Consider the following 23,026-nt stretch of genomic DNA (forward strand, 5'->3'; position numbering starts at 1 on the left):
GCATTAGGAGCTCTCATTGTTTAATTCCAACAGTACTCTCACCTCTGGGTATATGTAAACACGACAAACAATTTGCTCATACGCTCTTGGTGCGTTCGACGACAGACGCAGCACTGCCGCAGTTGTCGTACAGCGCCGGCAACTCGCGGAGAGCAGACGCAGTGAGATCTATCGACTCCACTCCTGGAGAACGCTTCTCTTTACAAGTATTTTACCTAACGTGACATACTGAAAGATGAATCAGTTGGATCAGGACGAGAAACTGATCATCGAGGTGCAACAGTACCCGGGATTGTATGATCAAGGCAGCTATGACTACCGGGACTTGAGGAAAAAAGAAAGCATGTGGCAGTCTGTAGCAGACAGCCTAGGACTGCATGGTTAGTTCTCTCCAACAAATCTTTAATTTTTCTCCACGTAGATTTAATATCGAATTAATTATTTTGACTGTGTGTGAGTGAGTTTAAACAGGTCCGTCTGAAGAGAAATTTCTTAAGATTATTAAGAAGGATCTAAACAGATAACATGCAGTCACACGATTTAATACAAACGTCAATAATGGTTGCTGCCTCGCTGCTTCACATCTTTGACCGGAGTTGACGAGGTGGTGGTGTTGACCTGTGGTGGTGGTGGTGATCTGTGGTGACCTGTGGTGGTGGTGGTGCTGACATGTGGTGGTGGTGGTGATCTGTGGTGACCTGTGGTGGTGGTGGTGATCTGTGGTGACCTGTGGTGGTGGTTGTGATCTGTGGTGCTGACATGTGGTGGTGGTGGTGATCTGTGGTGACCTGTGGTGGTGGTGGTGATCTGTGGTAGAGGTGGTGGTGACCTGTGATGATGGTTGTGATCTGTGGTGTTAACCTGTGGTGGTGGTGGTGATCTGTGGTGACCTGTCATGGTGGTGGTGATCTGTGGTGGTAGTGGTGACCTGTAATGGTGGTGGTGATCTGTGGTAGAGGTGGTGATCTGTGGTGGTGGTGGTGGTGGTGACCTGTAATGGTGGTGGTGATCTGTGGTGTTGACAAGTGGTGGTGGTGGTGATCTGTGGTGACATGTGATGGTGGTGGTGATCTGTGGTGGTAGTGGTGACCTGTAATGGTGGTGGTGATCTGTGGTGGTGGTGGTGGTGACCTGTAATGGTGGTGGTGATCTGTGGTAGAGGTGGTGATCTGTGGTGGTGGTGACCTGTGATGGTGGTGGTGATCTGTGGTGTTTACATGTGGTGGTGGTGGTGATCTGTGGTGTTGACATGTGGTAGAGGTGGTGATCTGGGGTGAGGGGGATGATCTATGGGTGGTGGTGGTGATATGTGGTGAACTGTGGTGGTGATCTGTGGTGATGATGGTGATCTGTGGTGAAGGTGGTAATCTATGGGTGGTGGTGATGATATGTGGTGACCTGTGATGGTGGTGATCTGTGGTGAAAGTGGTGACCTGTGATGGTGATGGTGACTCTGTGGTGATGGTGATCTCTGGTGGTGGTAGTAAATGTGACCAGTGGTGGTGGTGATTTGTGCTGACCTGTGGTGATGGTGGCGACCTGTGGAGGTGATCTGTGCTGACTTGTGGTTATGATTGTGACCAGTAGTGGTGGTGACCTGTGGTGACCTGTGTTGGCCAGTGATGAGGGTGGCGATCTGTGGTAACCTTTGGCGGTGATGGTGATCTGTAGTGACCTGGGGTGGTGGTGACCTGTAGTGATGATGGTGCCCTGTGGTGGTGAAGTGTGGTGATGATGGTGACCTGTTGTGGTGGTGGTGATCTCTGGGTGGTGGTAGTGATCTGTGGTGACCGTTGGTGATGATGGTGATCTGTGGTGAGGGTGGCGATCTATGGTGACCTGCGGTGGTGGTAACCTGTGGTGACCTGTGGTGACCTGTGGTGGTGATGGTGATCTGTGGTGACCTGTGGTGATGATGGTGCCGTGTTGTGGTAGTGGTGATCTGTGGTGATGATGGTGATCTGTGGTGGTGGTAACCTGTGGTGATGATGGTGAACTGTATTGGTGGTGATAACCTGAGGTGGTGGTGACCTTGGTGGTAGTGGTGAACTGTGTTGGTGGCGTTGACCTGTGTTGGCGGTGACTTGTGGTGGTGGTGACCTGTGATGGTGGTGGTGGTGACCTGTGGTGGTGGTGCTGGTGGTGGTGACCTGTAGTGGAGGTTGTGGTTATGACCTGTGGTGGTTATGACTGTGATAGTGGTGACCTGGGGTGGTGGTTGTAAACTGTGGTGGCAGTGATCTGAATAGTAACGATTTGTGGTGGGAGTTGTGACCTGTGGGGTGGGGGGGGGGAGGCTATGAGGAGTGGTGTCCTGTTGTGGGAGTAGTGACCTGTGGGGGGTGGCTGTGAAGAGTGGTGTCCTGTTGTGGGAGTAGTGACCTGTGGGGTGGGGGAGGGGTGGCTGTGAAGAGTGGTGTCATGTTGTGGGAGTAGTGACCTGTGGGGGGTGGCTATGAAGAGTGGTGTCATGTGGGAGTAGTGACCTGTGGGGGGTGGCTATGAAGAGTGGTGTCATGTGGGAGTAGTGACCTGTGGGGGGTGGCTGTGAAGAGTGGTGTCATGTGGGAGTAGTGACCTGTGGGGGGTGGCTATGAAGAGTGGTGTCATGTGGGAGTAGTGACCTGTGGGGGGTGGCTATGAAGAGTGGTGTCATGTGGGAGTAGTGACCTGTGGGGGGTGGCTGTGAAGAGTGGTGTCCTGTTGTGGGAGTAGTGACCTGTGGGGTGGGGGAGGGGTGGCTGTGAAGAGTGGTGTCATGTTGTGGGAGTAGTGACCTGTGGGGGGTGGCTATGAAGAGTGGTGTCATGTGGGAGTAGTGACCTGTGGGGGGTGGCTATGAAGAGTGGTGTCATGTGGGAGTAGTGACCTGTGGGGGGTGGCTGTGAAGAGTGGTGTCATGTGGGAGTAGTGACCTGTGGGGGGTGGCTATGAAGAGTGGTGTCATGTGGGAGTAGTGACCTGTGGGGGGTGGCTATGAAGAGTGGTGTCATGTGGGAGTAGTGACCTGTGGGGGGTGGCTATGAAGAGTGGTGTCATGTGGGAGTAGTGACCTGTGGGGGGTGGCTGTGAAGAGTGGTGTCCTGTTGTAGGAGTAGTGACCTGTGGGGGGTGGCTGTGAAGAGTGGTGTCCTGTTGTGGGAGTAGTGACCTGTGGGGGGTGGCTGTGAAGAGTGGTGTCCTGTTGTAGGAGTAGTGACCTGTGGGGGGTGGCTGTGAAGAGTGGTGTCATGTTGTGGGAGTAGTGACCTGTGGGGGGTGGCTGTGAAGAGTGGTGTCCTGTTGTAGGAGTAGTGACCTGTGGGGGGTGGCTGTGAAGAGTGGTGTCCTGTTGTAGGAGTAGTGACCTGTGGGGGGTGGCTGTGAAGAGTGGTGTCCTGTTGTGGGAGTAGTGACCTGTGGGGGGTGGCTGTGAAGAGTGGTGTCATGTTGTGGGAGTAGTGACCTGTGGGGGGTGGCTGTGAAGAGTGGTGTCATGTTGTGGGAGTAGTGACCTGTGGGGGGTGGCTGTGAAGAGTGGTGTCATGTTGTAGGAGTAGTGACCTGCGGTAATGGCTGAAAACAGTAATGACCTGTGGTGGCAGTAGCAACCTGTGGTGGTTGCTGGTGACCTGAGGTGCTGGTTGTGTCCTGTGGATGTGGTGGCGACCTGTGATGCTGGTGGTGTTGATCTGTGGTGGGAGAGGTACCATGTGATGCGGGTGGTGCTGACCTATGGTGGGAGAGGTACCATGTGATGCGGGTGGTGCTGACCTATGGTGGGAGAGGTACCATGTGATGCGGGTGGTGCTGACCTATGGTGGGAGAGGTACCATGTGATGCTGGCGGTGCTAATCTGTGGTGGGAGAGGTACCATGTGATGCTGGTACTGCTGACCTATGGTGGGAGAGGTACCATGTGATGCTGGTGCTGCTGACCTATGGTGGGAGAGGTACCATGTGATGCTGGTGCTGCTGACCTATGGTGGGAGAGGTACCATGTGACGCTGGTGCTGCTGACCTATGGTGGGAGAGGTACCATGTGATGCGGGTGGTGCTGACCTATGGTGGGAGAGGTACCATGTGATGCTGGCGGTGCTAATCTGTGGTGGGAGAGGTACCATGTGATGCGGGTGCTGCTGACCTATGGTGGGAGAGGTACCATGTGATGCTGGTGGTGCTGACCTATGGTGGGAGAGGTACCATGTGATGCTGGTGGTGCTGACCTATGGTGGGAGAGGTACCATGTGATGCTGGTGGTGCTAATCTGTGGTGGTAGTGGCGACATGTGATTCTGGCGTTGGGAATTTACCCAGCAAAGGATTGTTTGAGTACTGTTAAAATACTAAAGAATTTTACTTTAAATTAAATGAATGAAATGGCCTGTACATAGTAAGTGGACTGTATTATCCATATGAATAAAAACGTAATTATTTGTTTGTTCAAAATCGCTAATCTCCGAAAGTTCTTCACCGATTGTTTTGAAATTGCGATATAACGTTTCATTCGCACCCGAGCGGGCTTCTATATACATACTATATAGATGTCACGTCTGTGGCAGGAAAAAAAGTTTTTTTGAAAATCTGTGTTTTTCATGAGTTTTCCATGCATAGGAAATCTTTGAAACCTCTTTACCGATTACTTTGAAATTTTGACACAACGTTACATTCGAATAGGCGCGTGTTTTTATATACTTACTATATACATGTCTCACCTGTTACAGGGAAAAAACATGTTTTTTTTTTTAAACAGCTCCATATGTTGGACGTAGGAGCAAAACACTGTAATCTCTGAAAGTTCTTCATCGATTGCTTTGAAATTTTGACACAACGTTCCATTCGAATTCGCGCATGTTTTATATACCTGTTATATAGATGCCACACCTGTGATAGGTAAAAACATGTTTTTTTTTTTTTTAAAACAGCACCATCTGTTGCACATAATGGCAACACACGCTATACTAAATATGTTACAATTCCATTTCAATGTTTCCGATTGCATTGATCAATTTCATTTTCATTGATAAGGATTTATTTTTATTTTTATTTAAATATTTAGTGTGACATTACGTTGGAATTGAGCTGTGTTGTTTACCATATTGTTCATTTCGTGAGTATAGTTTATTTTTTTATTTTTACATTGTTTTTCGTTTCGTTTGTTTAATTGTTCTACTTATTTTTCAATGATGGGAACTTCAGATCATTTGATGTTCCCATTTTTCTGATGGGAACATCAGATCATTTGGGAACGCATCAGACGAGGCAGTGGGGAATGGTGGGGAGGACGAGGGGACGGGAGAGTGGGGGATGTTGGGGACAAGGGGACAGGGGACTTAAGAATGGTAGGGAGGACAAGGGAACATGGAAGTGGGGGATGGTGGGGAGGACGAAAGGACGGGGAAGGAGGTAATGGTGGAGAGGACGGGGAACTGTAGCATGGTGAAGAGGACGAGGGGACAGTAGAGTGGGGGATGGTGGGGAGGACGAGGGGATAGGGGATGGGGGAAATGGTGGGGGAGGACAAGGGGATGGAGGAGATGGGTATGGTGGGGAGGAGTAGGGGACAGGGGAGTGGGGAATGGTTGGGAGGACAGGGAAGGGTACAGCTAGTATTAAATATTCCTGCTGGGGGTTATCCCTCCACATCCCTGGGGGTGGGGTTATACGTACGTTCGTAATTTATACCACAATAGTGAATAATCATAAACTACAAAATGAATAATTTGTTAGTGGAGTTACTACAATGATTAGTAGAAAATGTCAATTCTTTTCTCTAAGAGTTATAAAGACTGGATAATTGCCATCAGTTTCCTTGGTCACAAACGATAGTTAGTGGCGTCTTAATGATGACTTAAGTAGCCTCGTGATACACTGGTCAACTCGATACTCTCTTCTTCTCGTACGGCACCTGCCAAATATTTCATAAGTTATACACTGTTACCACTACACTGTGTATATTCAAGAAAATGAGGTTACATTAAAGAGTAGGCTTGCCCATTTTGGCTAGAGCGCATGCGTCATTACCAGACAGTAATACAGAGATCATGATAATGGGCAATAACATAAACTACAACAATTGCTGGGAAATAACACTTACCTGATACGTTGAGTTCATCGGAGGAGCAGAAATATTTCTTTCCTATGCAAGAACTCGGGAGATGTGACTATATTTTGCAGTATAGAGGTAAAACGTATAACGTTTTTCTCTGCCAAGCGCTCGGGTTTCGTACTTTCTGTCAAATGGCGTCGCGTGTCTTCTCGGCTTGGAACGCTACCCCTGCTTGCTTCAAATTACGACATTATCGACGTGGGAAGAACGACGCTTGATTTACTGGATATTTAGGTGCAGTAACTATTAATAATTATTATTCTATTGTATTTATTCTTCACACTGAAAGTTTTATGTTTCTACTAGAGAGAAATTATACGAATAGTGGCTTCTGCATATATGGCAACTTCCCTGTTTCTCTGGGATGTTGCTGATTACGTTTTCTTGAGAAATTAGTAATGTTCATAATATTAGTAAGTACCTGACATAACTAATTTAACTTGGTATGTCATTAGTTAGTAGATAAAGCGTCGAAAAATATCCGACAAATGGCTGTGCTGATCAGTGGTGCTAGGTGATGATGGCGGTGCTGATCTGTGATGGTAGTGGTGACATGTAATGCTGGCAGTGCAGATCTGTGGTGATAGCGGCGACCTGTGATGCTGTCGCTGGTGATCTGTGATGGTAGTTTTCACCTTTAATGCTGGCAGTGCTGATCTGTGGAGGGAGAGGTACCATGTGGTGCTGGCGGTGCTGATGTGTTGTGGTAGTGGTGACATGTGGTGCTGGCGGTGCTGATGTGTTGTGGTAGTGGTGACATGTGATGCTGGTTGTGCTGATCCGTTGTGGTAGCGGTGATATGTGATGCTGGTAGTGCTGATGTGTTGTGGTAGTGGTGACATGTGATGCTGGTTGTGCTGATCCGTTGTGGTAGCGGTGATATGTGATGCTGGTAGTGCTGATCCGTTGTGGTAGCGGTGACATGTGATGCTGGTTGTGCTGATCCGTTGTGGTAGCGGTGATATGTGATGCTGGTAGTGCTGATCCGTTCTGGTAGTGGTGACATGTGATGCTGTTAGTGCTGATCTTGTAGAATGTTGAATGATGATTGTAGAATGAATGTGAGTGAATGATATTGTAGAAGGTCCCATACTGATTGATTTTCGCCCTCCTGGGCTAAGGTATGCTGAACTCTGTAAAAACTATAAGAGTACTGGAACACTTGATGATATATTGGACTTGTACCTCAAGGTTGACCATGTAATGTATCAATTATACAATGTATGTATGTGATGTAACTATATAACCTGAGCTTGTAAAAGCACCTTAATCACCTTCAGTGTTTAAGTGCTTAATTGCACACTAGTTTCTCTATCAGCTATCTCACCCTGTCAGAGTAAAAGAGACAAATGTATGTGAATGCATGTGTGTGTGTATATATGTATGTATATGTGTATATGTATGTATATATGTATATGTATGTATATGTGTGTGTACATATATGTATGTGTATAAAGTATATATGGAAGCTGATCAGAATTACATTTCACCTTTGTAAATGTACATTAATGACACTATGTAAAAGACACATCGAACACTTTATGTAGGGCATACGTAAAACTGTGTATCTATGTATTTACGTATGTAGGTTAGCTTAGCATTTTAAAAGCACCGAATCATCACCTTCTGTGGTTGATTGTTCAATGAACCCCTGAACTATATGTTTAACATATCACTAACCCTGTCCATGGAGGACAGAAGAAAGTGTATATATATATATTGGTTAGCATTGTAAATGTGTAGCCACGTCTGTGGTAGAATAATAATAATAATAATAATAATAATAATAATAATAATAATAATAATAATAATAATAATAATAATAATAATAATAAAAAGCTGATCTGTTGTGGTAGTGGTGACATGTGATGCCCTCGTGCCCTCTCTATTACCCTTTCCCCCCAGCACAGATCCATCTTCCCCTCCACCCACCTACCTGTGCATGATCCAGCCGCCCATCAACGAACAGCCTACCCACACACAAACGGTGCCCAGGCCATGCCCAACTCCTGAGGAGGGCAATGCTTGCTATGTTGCAGTCCATTCAGGAGGGAAGGAGAGGGTGCACTCAGTAGGCAACCAGTCGTTAGGGCATCTGTCATGGCGAATGTCGCACCATTCGCACAATCCCCTTCCAGCCAAGATAGGGAACACCCAAGAGGAAACTGTCAGATATGTGACAGACATTTTCGTCTCAATCATGATGGAACTGTTCGTCAACATTCTTTCAATTCAGGTGGTTGTTTAGGATCTAGACGCCGACCCCGGGGCAGTGACAACGGACAACCAACAACGAGGAACTATATCTCTCTCAACTTCATTTCAGTAGATAATCTGATTGAAGCAGTCAAAGCGACGTCTACCAAGGCTATGCCCCACATCCCTAAGGCTGTCCATCACCAAGCAGCTATCAAACTCAGCAGTCTTCTGACAAAGGTCAGGTTATATCTTGAGATGATTTCAGGGCTTTTTAGTGTCCCCGCGGCCCGGTCCTCGACCAGGCCTCGACCCCCAGGAAGCAGCCCGTGACAGCTGACTAACACCCAGGTACCTATTTTACTGCTAGGTAACAGGGGCATAGGGTCAAAGAAACTGTGCCCATTGTTTCTTGCCGGCGCCTGGGATCGAACCCAGGACCACAGGATCACAAGTCCAGCGTGCTGTCCGCTCGGCCGACCGGCTCCCACCCAGCAATGTCAGCTCCCAGGTCAGCAATGCTGTTAGAACCGTGATCATGGCACAATCTCCTACTATTTGGGAATATACCTAGCATTACCGCCGTAGAGAGACGAGTCATTAACAACCTCAGTAATTATGGTTCTCAATAAATTCCCCAGAGAAGACAACCTTGTTTGGCTTCCCCCTAGTGCCAGGAACAGCTGCCACTGGACGACTAACAATTGATCACCTAAAAACCACGAAATGAGAGCACAGATCACCAGTAAAATAGAAGAGGGCAATACCACAGGTGCAGTTAGAATCATAACCAGCAATAACACAATTGTCCCCAGGAAAGCCAGGGAGCATAAAATAGACCTGAGAAAGAGTTCGCCAATGTGATCCCTTATCTGAGAAGAAAATTCCTTTTCTGCTCAGCTATCAAAGAGGTCACCGATAGTCTGACAAGCGAGATAAACATACGGTACCTGGATGATGGCACTCTCGCCGGAACTGCAGATACCATTTTCGAGGATATAAGAAAAATCTAAGAGCAAGTAGCAACCTTGGGCCTCATTCTCCATTTATCCAAATGTGAAATAGTCAACCCCAACTCTGACATCACTGGCCAAATAAAACCTGTTCTTCCAGACATTCTCATTGTCGACACCTGACTGCACCCTCCTGGGTGCCCCCACTGGCCTGCAATCGAGGAGGTCCTGGTTACAAAAATCACTGACCTAAGGAGAATGCTGGACAGGATTGACATGAGTGATTCCCATGATGCTCTCTTCCTCCTCACAAGATGCCTATCTCTCCCTAAGTAGACTTCCTCTCTAAGGTGTTCTCCATCCTACAGCAGCCCTAAATTAAATGAATATGACATTCTTCTGAGGTCTATGTTGGAGAAAGTCTTGAACCTCCAATTGGACGAATCTCAATGGGAGCAAACAACCCTCCCAGTAAGACACGACAGCCTTGGTGTCCACACGGCCTCCCAGATGGCTCTATCTGCCTTTCTTTCCTCCTCTCGTGCATTGTATGGCCTTGTAAGAAATATCCTACAGAACTCCTGGGTGATTCAGCAGGCATACATAATCCTGTTCAACCTGTTCAAATCAGTGGAATGCTCTTGAAGCCCCTGCACCCAATATAGAATCAACAAAAATACATAAATAGTCCAGCCGGGACCACCCATTAGTGGAAAAAATAGCTGATGCCATGCTCAGTGCTGCAGCATCAAATAAAAAGAAAGACCCACCTCAGAGCAGTTTGTGCCCCCCCATGCAGGGGACTTCCTTCTGGCAGTTCACATGTCTGCAACAAACACGCATCTAGATACAGAATTCCTTCGTGTAGCAGTGACTCTCCGCCTTGGTGCCCTAATTCACACTGAATACAACTGTGTTTGCAACAGGGAGGAAGCAGACCAATGTGGACTGTACGGGTTGCACTGTAGAAGCTCCAAGAGCTAACATGCAAGACACAACGAGGCTAATGACATCATCAAGTGGAGCATTGCCTCAGCTCAGTGCCCAGCAGAGAGAGAACCTCACATCCTAGTGGACCAAAACCAGGATGACCCCACACTTCGCCCAGATGGCATCACATTATATGATGCCCCTGGAAGAAGGGCAACAGCTGGTGAGGGACTAAACATGTGTATCCACTCTGGCTGGCACCTACATACACTTCGGTGCTGATCAGACAAGTGGTGTGGGCCAACCATAGAGAAATATCAAAATCAGTCACATACTGGCAATTGAAAGGTCAATACACCTTTGTTCCCATAGTGTCTGAGATGCTCAGCCCCTGGCGAACGAAGTTCTTGGGATTTCTCAAGGAATTGGGTTCCAGACACGTAGAAATCATCAGAGACCCAAGGGCTGCCAGTTTCTTGTTCCAGCGAACCTGTATGGCGGTCCAGAGCAGAAACGCCTGATACGCCCTCGGTTCCTGTCCAGAAGCGGAAGAGCTCCAAGAGATCCATAATCTTTAAACACACATTGTATTAACCAATGTACATCTTATAACCTTTAAATGTCTAATAAAGCACAACAAAACACAAAAGGAAGGAGGTGGTAGTATAAATCATAGAAACTGTATTGGAGAGGACCTGAAAACAGAGCCGTCTTACCACATGGGCCCGATGGGCACTTGCCCGGGGGCCCCATGAGCATAGGACATGTTCATTATGGCAGCAGAATGTTTAAATATTAAGGTCTTGTTGCAAGCACATTTATATAATATAATCCTACATCCTGGTGTGGGACGAAATACTAAATATTTAGGATATATATTTTCAGGTGAATAACCCTTTCAGCAGAAAGGAAACGCAATGTTTTGAGTGGAGCACAGAAGAGGAAGAGAGCTGCAGAGGAGAAAGAAAAAATTGGAAAACTTCTAAAATTAACATAATGGCTCAAAACGGGTACAACGACTGCCAGTCATACCATGCCTGTAGATATGGCATCCACATCAGCATTCACTCCAGCAATGTCAGCCACTAATACTGTTCCTTCAGTTATAGCATTCACATCTACATCCATTCCTGCTACCAGTCTTCCAGTTTCAACAGATATACCATCAGCAGACATACGTTTGCTGCTGCTGGTAACATTTTACAAGAGGAAATACCCAAATCTGTAACAGTAAAAGAGTTTGCAATCCGAGAGATAGATCCGGGGATATGGAACATTAATGATATTAACACAATAGATTACTGGATTCGTAGTGAGCCCTCATCATGTCAGAATCATGATAGTAACCTTTCAAACTCCCAAAGAGTATAAAACAGCTGAAGTAGAGAATATGAAGGCAAGGTGTTTATCAAATAATGTGTTTAAACATGAACTGCGGAATGCCGAGTATCTAAAACGCGAATGACTACTGTATTCACCATCCCAAGGTCGTTTGAACTGCTTTGTATGTCGCCTATTGTCTAAGAAAGAATCTCTCTTTGCTACATTGGGGTTCAATGACTGGAAGCCCAGCAATGTTATTTTAGAGCATGAAAATGGAGAAAAACATTGAAAGTGCATAACAGCATACTTGATGACAAAAGAAACTGGAAGTGTTATATTACTTGAGCAACATCGCCCAGAGCAGGAATATTGGCATCAAGTGTTGTTGACCAGACCACACACTAGAAGGTGAAGGGACGACGACGTTTCGGTCCGTCCTGGACCATTCTCAAGTCAATTGTGATGAGGAATGTTGTTGTTGTTTCAGATTTAGCTACTCAGAACAAAGTGTCTATGTAGCACGGGCTATGGTGAGCCCATAATTGAGTTTGGTTATACGCGATAACCTTGTTTCTGTGATATTTGAGTCTAAATTTAAAATGGAGGAGGGGATTTCTCCTTTTTTCCCTGCTTAATTATCGCTTCTGTTTTAGTGCACTGGTTTTAATCTTGTTTTATTAACATTATCTTGGTGGCGGATGTAGATGCAGAATGTTCACTAGTGAGTCCCATTCCTCAACGGCTTTTCTAATCATTGTAGTCGCGGTGGAATCTGCATCTAATGCAGCTGCTGTCGTTGGATTAATGTTGAGTTTGATGCGCAGGGCTTCAGTAGCTTCACATTCCAGTAAGTAGTGCAATAGTGGCGCCTCTGCTTCTGTTTCACAGAAGTGACACACTTTAACTATTGGGTTCATTACCTCCCAGCAGCACTTGTAACCAAGTCTGAGTCTGTGTATGGCTACTGCAATGTCTCTGGATATCTTTTTACCAGGCTTGAAAGAGGAGTAACTAGTGCCTTGTTTGTACCATATCGCAGTGGATCTTCCTTCCGCTACTTTGGCTCTGTGGCGACTTTTGATAGTTGAGAATATTTTCTTCTTGATTTGCTCCTTAATCTGTGAGAAACTTGAGTCTGCCTTTTCATTACCATCTTTGCTAATGTGACTTGGTATCCAATTTAGGGTGATTGACAGCCTTAGATTATGGGCTTCTTTTCCTATATGTTGAATTTCTGTGAGGAGTTGTATATTATATTAAACGAATTTTGGTTGTGGGAGATTCCTAGGTGAGGTATTTAGACAGGACGTTTTGTGCCAGAGATAGCGGGAACAGATGAAGGGTCTGCTATCCGGGAGCTGGAATTGGAGATATTGTTGACAACATGAAAGATATTATGACGGGAAATGGGAACAAACCCATTATTTGTATTAGTGCAGGGGGTAATGATGTTGGACGGGTTAGGAGTGAGAAATTTAACAAATCCATAGAATTAGTTAGGAGCAAGGGAGGAATCCCAATCATATGTGGCATTCTTCCGAGAAAGAGCGTTGAGAATGAATGGTTGTCGAGGCCACTTGGTGTCAATCGCCGGCTGGAAAGATATTGCAAATCAAATGCAATATCTTTCATAGACAACTGGGAACACTTCTATGGAAGAAATGAAATGTATGCTTGTGATGGGGTGCATCTATCGAGAGCTGGGGTTGTTGCTGTTGCGAACTCGTTGGAACCAGTGACTAGAGGCATTTGTTTGGAGTTAAACTGTTAGTAGATAGTGGTATTGGAATTGATAGGGAGGAAGGAGGTAATAATAGTATGTGTTTGTTGGAGAAACAAATTGGCAAAATGATCAGGGAAAGAGAAGGACCTCAAAATAACAATACACTTAGGGTATATTACGCTAACAGTAGAAGTCTAAGAAACAAAATAAACGAGTTAAATGCTCCTGTCTGTACAGAAAAAATAGATATTATTGCACTTACCGAAACGTGGATGAATGTAGAAAATAGAGAACTATTAGCTGAATATCAAATAAATGAATTTAAACTATTTCACACATATAGATATATTAGACGAGGAGGGGGAGTAGCCATATATGTTAGGGACAATGTGAAATGTAGTCTCAAAGAGGGAATCAAAACTGAGCCACACACAGAAACTATTTGGGTAGAATTAAACGAAAAAGCAAATAATATTATAATAGGAGTTATATATAGGCCACCAAATTTAGACAGAATAGAAGCAAAGCATCTATGGGATGAAATATCTAGAGCATCTAGATCTAACAGTATTTATGTCATGGGTGACTTTAATTTTTGTGGAATAAACGGGGTGAACAAAACAGGGAATAATGAAGCAGAAGATTTTCTAGAATTAATATATGATTGCTTTCTTATGCAACATATTAAGGAACCAACGTGGGGAAATAATATTTTAGATTTAGTGTTAACTAACAGGGAAACACAAATTAAGGACATGGAAATAGGGAGTTAGCTAGGGAACAGTGATCACAAAGAAATCAGATTTAGCATAGAATGGAATAGATCTGTAGGAAAAAATTATGTTAAAGTGCCTGATTTTCGAAAAGCTGATTTCAATAGCCTAAATTTTTGGGGGGTCCAATAGATTGGAATGTCTTGGGCATGGGGTGTGGGCTAGACGTGAACCCAGCGACACATGACGGAAAAGGGGATTTCGATGTGGATTCAAAATAAAACCTTTTTAAAAATATTCTAAGCAAAGCCCAGGAACGTAGTATACCATATAAATTGAATAGATCGAATACTAATGATCCAAAGTGGATAACAAAGGATCTGAAGAACCTTATAGGTAAAAGAGAGCATGGTACAAAAGGATTAAGAATGGGGAAGTTAGTTTAGAACAGGAATTCGTACAACTGGTTAGAAACGTTAAAAAAGTGATAAGGAAAGCAAAAAGAAACTACGAAGTTCGCATAGCAGAGCAAGCAAAGACAAATTCTAAAGGTTTTTTTCAGTTATATTGAACTAAGACTAGGGAAAGGATAGGTTCATTAAAAACTGAGACAGGTCAAATAATGGATAATGACGAGGAGATGAACAGTATTTTTAATAAATATTTTATATCTGTATTTACTAAAAACGAACTTAACAATAGGCCTTCAGCCGAACAAATATATGTGGGTAGGGACGAGGACAGGTTGACTAGTTTAGCAGTTACCAGGGAGGATGTAATTAAACAAATAGTAAAACTAAAACCAAACAAATCCCCAGGGCCGGATGAAGTGTTTGCCAGGCTGCTTAAAGAATGCAAAGAGGAGCTTTCCGAGCCACTGTCTACCATATTTAATAAATCAATAGAGTTAGGTAGAGTGTCAGAGTCATGGAAGGTAGCTAATGTGGTACCAATTTTAAGAAAGGAGATAGATCACTTGCGTCAAACTATCGGCCAATTAGCCTAACGTCTATTGTGGGAAAGTTACTTGAATCGATAATTGCAAATAAAATTCGTCTTCATCTTGAAAAACATAAATTAATAAATGAGTCGCAACGTGGTTTTACAAATGGCCGTTCATTTTTAACAAATTCACTATCTTTTTATTCCAGCATAGTTGAGGCAGTTGATAGTGGTAAGGATTGTGATGTTGCGTACCTTGACTTTAGCAAAGCTTTTGATACAGTGCCACATGAAAGACTGATTAAAAAAAATAGAGGCTCATGGTATTGAGGGTGCTATATTAAGTTGGATTAGGGCATGGCTATTCCAAAGGAAACAGAGAGATAGTATAAATGGGGTTGAGTCAGAGTGGGATAATGTTGTTAGTGGAGTGCCTCAAGGCTCTGTCCTGGGACCTCTGTTGTTTATAATATATATAAATGATTTAGATTCAGGTTTGAGTAGCAACATCTGCAAATTTGCAGATGATACAAAAATCGGTAGGGAAATTAACACGAAAGAAGACTCACTATTACTTCAAGTTGATCTAAATAGGGTTTTGAAATTGTCAAAAGATTGGCAGATGCAGTTTAATGCTGATAAATGTAAAGTTCTGAGGCTAGGTAATGATGATAGAGTTACAAGATACGAGCTAGATGGTGTTGAGATTGCGAAGTCGGATTGCGAAAGGGATCTGGGAGTTATGATTAGTAAGAATTTAAAACAAAAGGATCAATGCATGAATGTTTGTAATAAGGCAAATAGGACACTGGGATTTATTAATCGAAGTGTTAGTAACAAGACACCTGGTGTGGTTCTTCAGCTTTATCTTGCTCTGGTTAGGGCCCATTTAGATTATGCAGTTATATAATATCTAATAACTATTAGATATTATATAACCTATAATATCTAATATATATCTAATATATCTAATATATAAATGAGGCCACAGTTATATAAACGGGGGTAACTTTGCCTTGCCGGATGTGGTGTCTGGATTAAGATGAAGCCGTCACGTCTTCCTGAAGTTCGTTGAAGCACGGGTGGCATTAATACGAGACGAAGATCAGAGAGGTTCCAGGATACTCCTCCTGATATGACGTCAATCTCTGCCAAGTCTCCCTCGGCTGCCTCGCGCATGCGCACCAGATCACAATGTTGGAACTCTGTAAATAATCGCTGTAATTTGTCCAACTTTCCGAGATGATGGAGACAAGGTTAATCTTAAATTATACGATATTAATTTGTCTTACATGACAACAAATAGGTTCTCGCTACGCAAATATTTTGAATGAAACGGTGTTTAAATGGGCGAGAGAATTAAGAGTAGAAAATTGGTACTTCATGTATTCACTGGCACAGGTGTTCTTAACTGAATAAAATATTTCCATGAAATGGTAATATATTTGTTAATCAACGATAAACCTATTAACAGTCAATAATTCTTATTAAAGAATGCTGAAGTAAAATGAATTTAATTCGATTCACGTACATGTAGACACTATCCATCTGGTCGTGTGACTGATGTAACAACCCAGCCATAATTTCTAGAGAAAATGAGACGTTTTTACGCCTTAATTAAATGAACTCAATATTACTACACAACTGGTTAGTAGTGTTAGCAAATTATAATGCCTAGTACAAGGATTACTTCTTAAAGTACTAAGTGTTAGTAATTAAATGTTGGAAATTTCCAACAGTGACCATAGTGGTGACCATGGTGATGACTATAGTGGTGACCATGGTAGTGACCATGGTAGTAACCATGATGGTGGTGACCATTGTAGTGACCATGGTGGTGACCATAGTAGTGACTATCGTGGTGACCATCATGGTTGTGGGAACCTACCTTTGAGATTTATATTTATTTAATTTATATGAATTTATATATAATTAATATTTACATTAATTTATATATTTCGATAGCAATTTGTATGATGTTTAGCAGACTGTATTTCTGCAAATTTTCACAAATCGATCCTTACACATTAGGTGGGGTTTATATTAAAGTTATATATATGCAGCCAATCAAACTATAGTATTAAACTACATATATTAGTAAATACATTGAGGAGGTGCCTTATCTTATTGTACAGTTGGCTTAGTCCACCAAATATAACTAGGATGTAGACACCAATTTATCCTCGTGAGAAGCTAGCTTCCATCACCCAAGTAACTGATGTACTAACATTAATTCTTGCTTTCTCTTCTTGTTCCTGTCAAAGGGCACTAGCTGTAAAGCAGGAATCCTAATATATGACAGCTATATCAGAGAAAACATTTATATATTATTAGATAAGGACCGAGGGCTAATTACATGTGTTTAGTGGTAAAAATATCCAGATTATCTATTATGTTATCTACTTTGTTTGATGTACTTGCTATTTGTTATGATTCAATAATCCTGTGTAAGTGCTCCAACCTGGCTTGAGTTTCTTCTTCATATTGTGCATGGTCAGATAGGAATGGTTCCACATCTTCAACTACAATGTCGTCGTCGTCGTGGACCTGATTTTGGTAAGATTTCCTATTTGCTTTCAATAGATGCAGCTGGATTTGAATCTGTAACAGTGGTATTTTCAACCGACGATAATTAACTACAGGCTCATATAACAACTGTTCACATTGGTCGAGATCTCTTGACAGTTGACGTTTATGTGCTGTTAAAACACGTTTTGCTTTCTGCGGATTAGTCATGGTGACTTGATAATTGGGTATTACTGGCTCATAAATTGTGAACAAGTACTGATGGTAGCCTAGGATAAAATTCTGCAATTACTAGGCTATAATCCTACCTCTTCTAGAGGTTAGCACTTAAAATTAATACACATTATAAGTATAATCATACATACTAATAATTTGAGTGATAAACTAGTGTCACTGGAAGTACCTTTAGGTTAGCTCCTCAATTATCACCCTAGGATGGTATAGACACTAATTAATCACTCAAAGGTATAATGATCATAAGTAAATTATTACATATACACAACTCAACTCAAGCTGGTAACAATTACACCCAAAATAGGGTCTGTACCATTCATTAATAGTGCTAGGTTGTTCAATATAGTACAACTAGACTATGGTAATAAATGGGACTAGGATGAACAATAAATAGTTCAACTAGTCAATGGTAATAGGGGACTAGGTTATCAAACACTAGTCAATGTATATCCTACCCTGTTGTGGGTTGGCAATTGGTAAATATTGTATTGTGAAACTAGTGCATTATTTACTAAATAATTCTCTATATAAGAGAAATAATATACACAATTATTGATGATAGCCTCTTAATTAGCCTCTATGAAACTTCTAGTTTTATCTAGAAGTATTAAATATTATTAGTGACCTCGCAAAATTACACCACAAATTCTTGGATAATCTTGCGAGGGCGCAGCCACTAATTTGGGTTGGCTTTAAAATAAGCACAGTAACTTCATGGAATAACACCCCACCAAATTGGTGGTTGACCATGAAACCGCTGATGAAGCTGGGCTCGGGGTCGTAAGCAGATGGCGGGTCACCGCCGCCGGTCTCGATTGGCAATATATTGTTCACTAATTTATTACACTAGTTTATTAAATTTAATGATAATCTAGCTCTCTGGATCATCTTGGTTCGAATGACCATATAATGTGAGAGATTCGAATCGGTTCTGTACTATCTTGGTTCAAAAGACCATATATGTGGGAACCGACCTGTGGGATTTATATTTATTTAATTTATATGAATTTATATAGAATTTATATTTACGCTAATTTATATATTCCGATAGCAATTTGTATGATGTTTAGCAGACTGTATTCCTGCAAATTCTCACAAATCGATCCTTACACATTAAGGTGGGTTTATATTAAAGTTATAAATATGCAGCCAATCAAACTTTAGTATTAAACTACATATATTAGTAAATACATTGAGGAGGTGCCTTATCTTATTGTACAGTAGGCTTAGTCCACCAGGTATAACTAGGATGTAGACACCAAATTACCCTTGTGAGAAGCTAGCTTCCATCACCCAAGTAACTGATGTACCAACATTAATTCTTGCTTTCTCTTCTTGTTCCTGACAAACGGCACTAGCTGTAAAGCCGGAATCCTAATATATGACAGCTATATCAGAGAAAACATTTATACATTACTAGATATGCACCAAAGCCTAATTACCTGTGTTTAGTGGCTCGTTCGCATCCCAACCGGTCCGCCCTACATCTACTTAACATTAATGGCCAGAAATGATTAGATAAACGGTTTTCGGTAAGACACTTCCCTTATTTAGATGTTGACTGCATGTTGATGATGGAAGAAGCACTAATTTGATCTCCATAACACTTCGTCCAAGAGAGTTATAAGAGCTGAATTTGCTCCTGCCACTATGTTCTTAACAATGGCTGATCTCACTCACCACTGACGTTCCTGGCTCTCTTTGTCCAGATGTCAATATGTGGTAGAAGGGTCACATTTACTCTATTTTGGTACTGATAATTAAGTTAATTCAAATGAGATGTTTTTATGATGTAATAAGTTCAAACACTACTGTATTTAAGAATAATTCCCAACAGAATAGCTGGTGAATTTATAGCACTGTGGCAATGATATCCCGTTTTCTATTGATGGAAAATTCATTTACAAGCTACATTTTTTATGGGTTAACTTGTGTATAGAACCGCAGCAATATTATCTGCCTATTGTATTAAATATTAGTAAATGGTATCGGGTTTTCCCGACCGTGGTGACCATGGTGGCGCCCTGAAGCAACAAAACACTAATACAAAGACTGGTGTTCACATATCAGCGCGCGAGTGTCAGGCTCGCTGGCGAGTCTTGAGGGACAAGTTCGTCCGCGAGATGAGGAAGAACGTGAACCCGAAGAGAGCCGGGTCGACGGCCCTCCAGGTGTATCAGGGCAGCTGGCCACTCATGTCCCAGCTCATGTTCCTCACCTCACATGTCAAGCACAGACCCTTCAGGTGAGTAATTCCTTCTGAGCTGCATCATACACTCTGTGTATCTGTAGGATGCATATGTACCTGCAAGATACTTATTTATATCCAGGATTCATATGTTTCTGCAAGGTAAATATATGTATCTCCAGGAATCATATTTACCTACAAGATACATATGCATCTCCCGGATTCATTTGGACCTGTAAGATACATATGTATCTCCAGGATATATATACATACCTGCAAGATACATATGTATCTCCAGGATATATATATACATACCTGCAAGATACATATGCACCTTTATGATTCTTGCGTGCCTGGAGGATGATCCAGTGCATCTAGCACTTGCCTACACCTGCCCCTGACACAAGACAAGTTATCCCGGCACTAATCATACGCCGCTGCAGCACATACTTGTTCCTGCATCAAACATTTGTCTGCGCCTGTCCTCAGGCCTTCACCATGCATCTGATATTCAATTAGGCCTGTGTTGCAGAATAGATTAGTGGAATTGATTACCGGATGACATAATTGACATGGAATCAGTTTATTGTTTCAGTCTTTGGTCACAAGTTAATGTGGTTAGAGGTATATATAAAGGAGTTGGTAGATATATAACAGGAGCTACTTTGAATAGGTAAATAGACTTGCAGTTTCATTAACTGTCATGTTCTTGTGTTCACACTATCAGCTTTTTTCTCAAATCAATCAATCTGATTGATTCAATCATTGACTTTCTGCAATCAATCTTAGCTACCTATGTGCTTTAATATACTGTACCTACAATTTTCTCTCATCTTTTTTTTTTTTCATTTCATGTAATCTGTTATCATTTTTTTGTCTATAAATTTTGCAAGTATTTACCTCCTTAAAATTTTCTTAGATTAAGGACCTGCCCGAAACGCTGCACGTGCTAGTGGCTTTACAAGACTGTAATTACCATATTTGTATCCTCACATTCCTTATGTACATTCTTGTATATGCATAAATAAATAAATAAATAAATAAATAAATAAATAAAATGCAAACTTCTTCCCTCAGAGCCGGTCGACACGAAACCCTTTCTGACGCAGGAGAAACTGATGATGAGGAGGATGGAGAGGCTTCGGACGAGGAGGAAGTCGAGATGAAGCACATCCCAACAACCAGCATTCACAACCCCACCAGTAGTGTTCACAACTCTACCATTAGCATCCACAACACCACAAACAGCATTCACAGCTCCACCAGTACCCTCCACAACCCCACGCCCTCACAATGCCCAACTCTGCCCAACCCCAAGAGGACAAGGACCCTGTCATACGAGCCGGACCTACTGAATGGGAGCCAGATGGACCCAGATCTACAGAAGGTGGCCACATCCCACCAAGAGGTGCGAGGAGACGATGAAGACAACGGTGAGAAGTTATTCTGCTTGAGTCTTGTGCCAGCATTGAAGAGACTGGAGCCCGAAAAGAGAAGCTTAGCCAAGCTGCAGATCCACAGAGTGTTGCATAACCTAGAGTTTCCTCATAACAAAGTCGAAGTGAGAGGTGATATGTCTTAAATATTAATACTACATGCAAAACATTTTTATATAGGATCATAATTGGGTTTTCATGGCATGTTAAATTAATTTCTTGGCATTAAATATTAAAATACATGTTTTAAATTTAACTTAGGAGTATCTGAAATGTGTGAGATACTTTGCAATATATCCAGAGAATTGAAACGCACAGATACTCATATACCCACCAATTAATTTATGATTGTTTAGGTTTTGACAGCTGTAATGCAATTTTAAGATGCAACTGATATGCAAATATAGGTTTCATCAATGTTGAATCTTTACTCAGCACCAAGTTAACATATTTTAGGCTAATGGAACTGGATGAAGCTTATTTTTATTTAATATATTGAACAGATGAGAGGCGCTTATCTGAACTTAACAATCAGTACAAATGCTTATTGAAAACATATTTACCCATATTCCAAACCTAGACATGAATTACTGACTGAAATTGTCCAAAATAAAAGAACGATGTCCATTAAACTAACAGAATAATGACATTACCCTTAGTAATTGACGAACATTAACAGAAGAGATCCTTTAAGTTCGATGTCTTCTGCAGCATTTACTATAAACATTAGCCAATAATCATTTTGTGCAACGTTGCTTTTCAAAACATAACTGGTTTAAGTAATAAACAAAAATATAGAACAGATAACAAAATTTGCTGATAGATACTAAGAGGCAAATAAAAGAATGCTGAATACCCATGATGTTCAAAGAGGCATGCCCTGAGGATATACCCATCATCATAATTCAAAATATTGATCTAAACGAATAAGAATATTACGGCTTGGCTTTCTTTATTGAGTGTAGTGTAGCAGGGTTTCGTTTCTTGGGCCTTCCCTCTCACTAGTTAACATCATACAACTGAGACAAATCATCTTAATGCACCTTGTAAATTTATTCATTAAAATATTGACAGATTGGTGGCAAGCTCTGAGAACACTTACGTGGATTGTAATCAGGACAAACTATCTGCGAACTCTACACAATCTTCTCGTCAACTCTGTAAACCTTACACATTCTCAATGTATTGTTGCTATAAGGCAGTGATTTTCCACTTTTTTCATCTCACGACACAGTGACCGAGGCACTAAAATGATTGCCGTACTCCATCTGTATTTGATAAGCCTAATAAACCCTGAAATTAAATAACTGCATATTTGTTAAGAAATAATGTTACATGCGTAACATTACCTGACAGTAACATTGCATTGCATAACAATATTTGTTACGCAAGTATCAAATATTGTACCTGACCTAGGAACACTGTCCAACTGACCTTGTTTGAGAGAGCGTCGATCCTCAAAGATCAGGGGCCAGATTCACGAAGGTACTTACGAAGGTTTTTCTTAGCTTCGAATGTTTTCCTTCTTAGCGCCTTCGTGGCGGCTACGTCGGTATTCAGGTAGCTACACTAAGTCGAAAAACCTTCGTAAGTTTGGTCTGGGATCTAAGTGTGGTGTCGACCACTCATAGCTTTACGTAAACTGGATATAACTCAATTTTTCTCAATTACATAACACTGGGATCGATTTTAAGATTTTGGAACATAAACAAAAAATTATAGCTATTGAATCTCGTAAAGAGGAGTCCTTCATGTTAGTTATATATGCATTCTCTG

General features: G+C 42.1%; 1 protein-coding gene across 1 annotated transcript; it reads left to right on the forward strand.

Annotated features, from left to right (window-relative positions):
* The first annotated feature begins 235 nt into the window (after positions 1-235).
* LOC123772348 (uncharacterized) lies at positions 236-21,396 on the forward strand. Its single transcript, XM_045765441.2, has 3 exons — positions 236-380; positions 19,697-19,871; positions 20,892-21,396. The coding sequence occupies exons 1-3, from the start codon at positions 236-238 to the stop codon at positions 21,394-21,396; spliced, it is 825 nt and encodes a 274-aa protein (XP_045621397.1).
* The last annotated feature ends 1,630 nt before the right edge of the window (positions 21,397-23,026 follow it).

Source organism: Procambarus clarkii, chromosome 69, assembly GCF_040958095.1.
Source record: "Procambarus clarkii isolate CNS0578487 chromosome 69, FALCON_Pclarkii_2.0, whole genome shotgun sequence".
Taxonomy (NCBI): domain Eukaryota; kingdom Metazoa; phylum Arthropoda; class Malacostraca; order Decapoda; family Cambaridae; genus Procambarus; species Procambarus clarkii.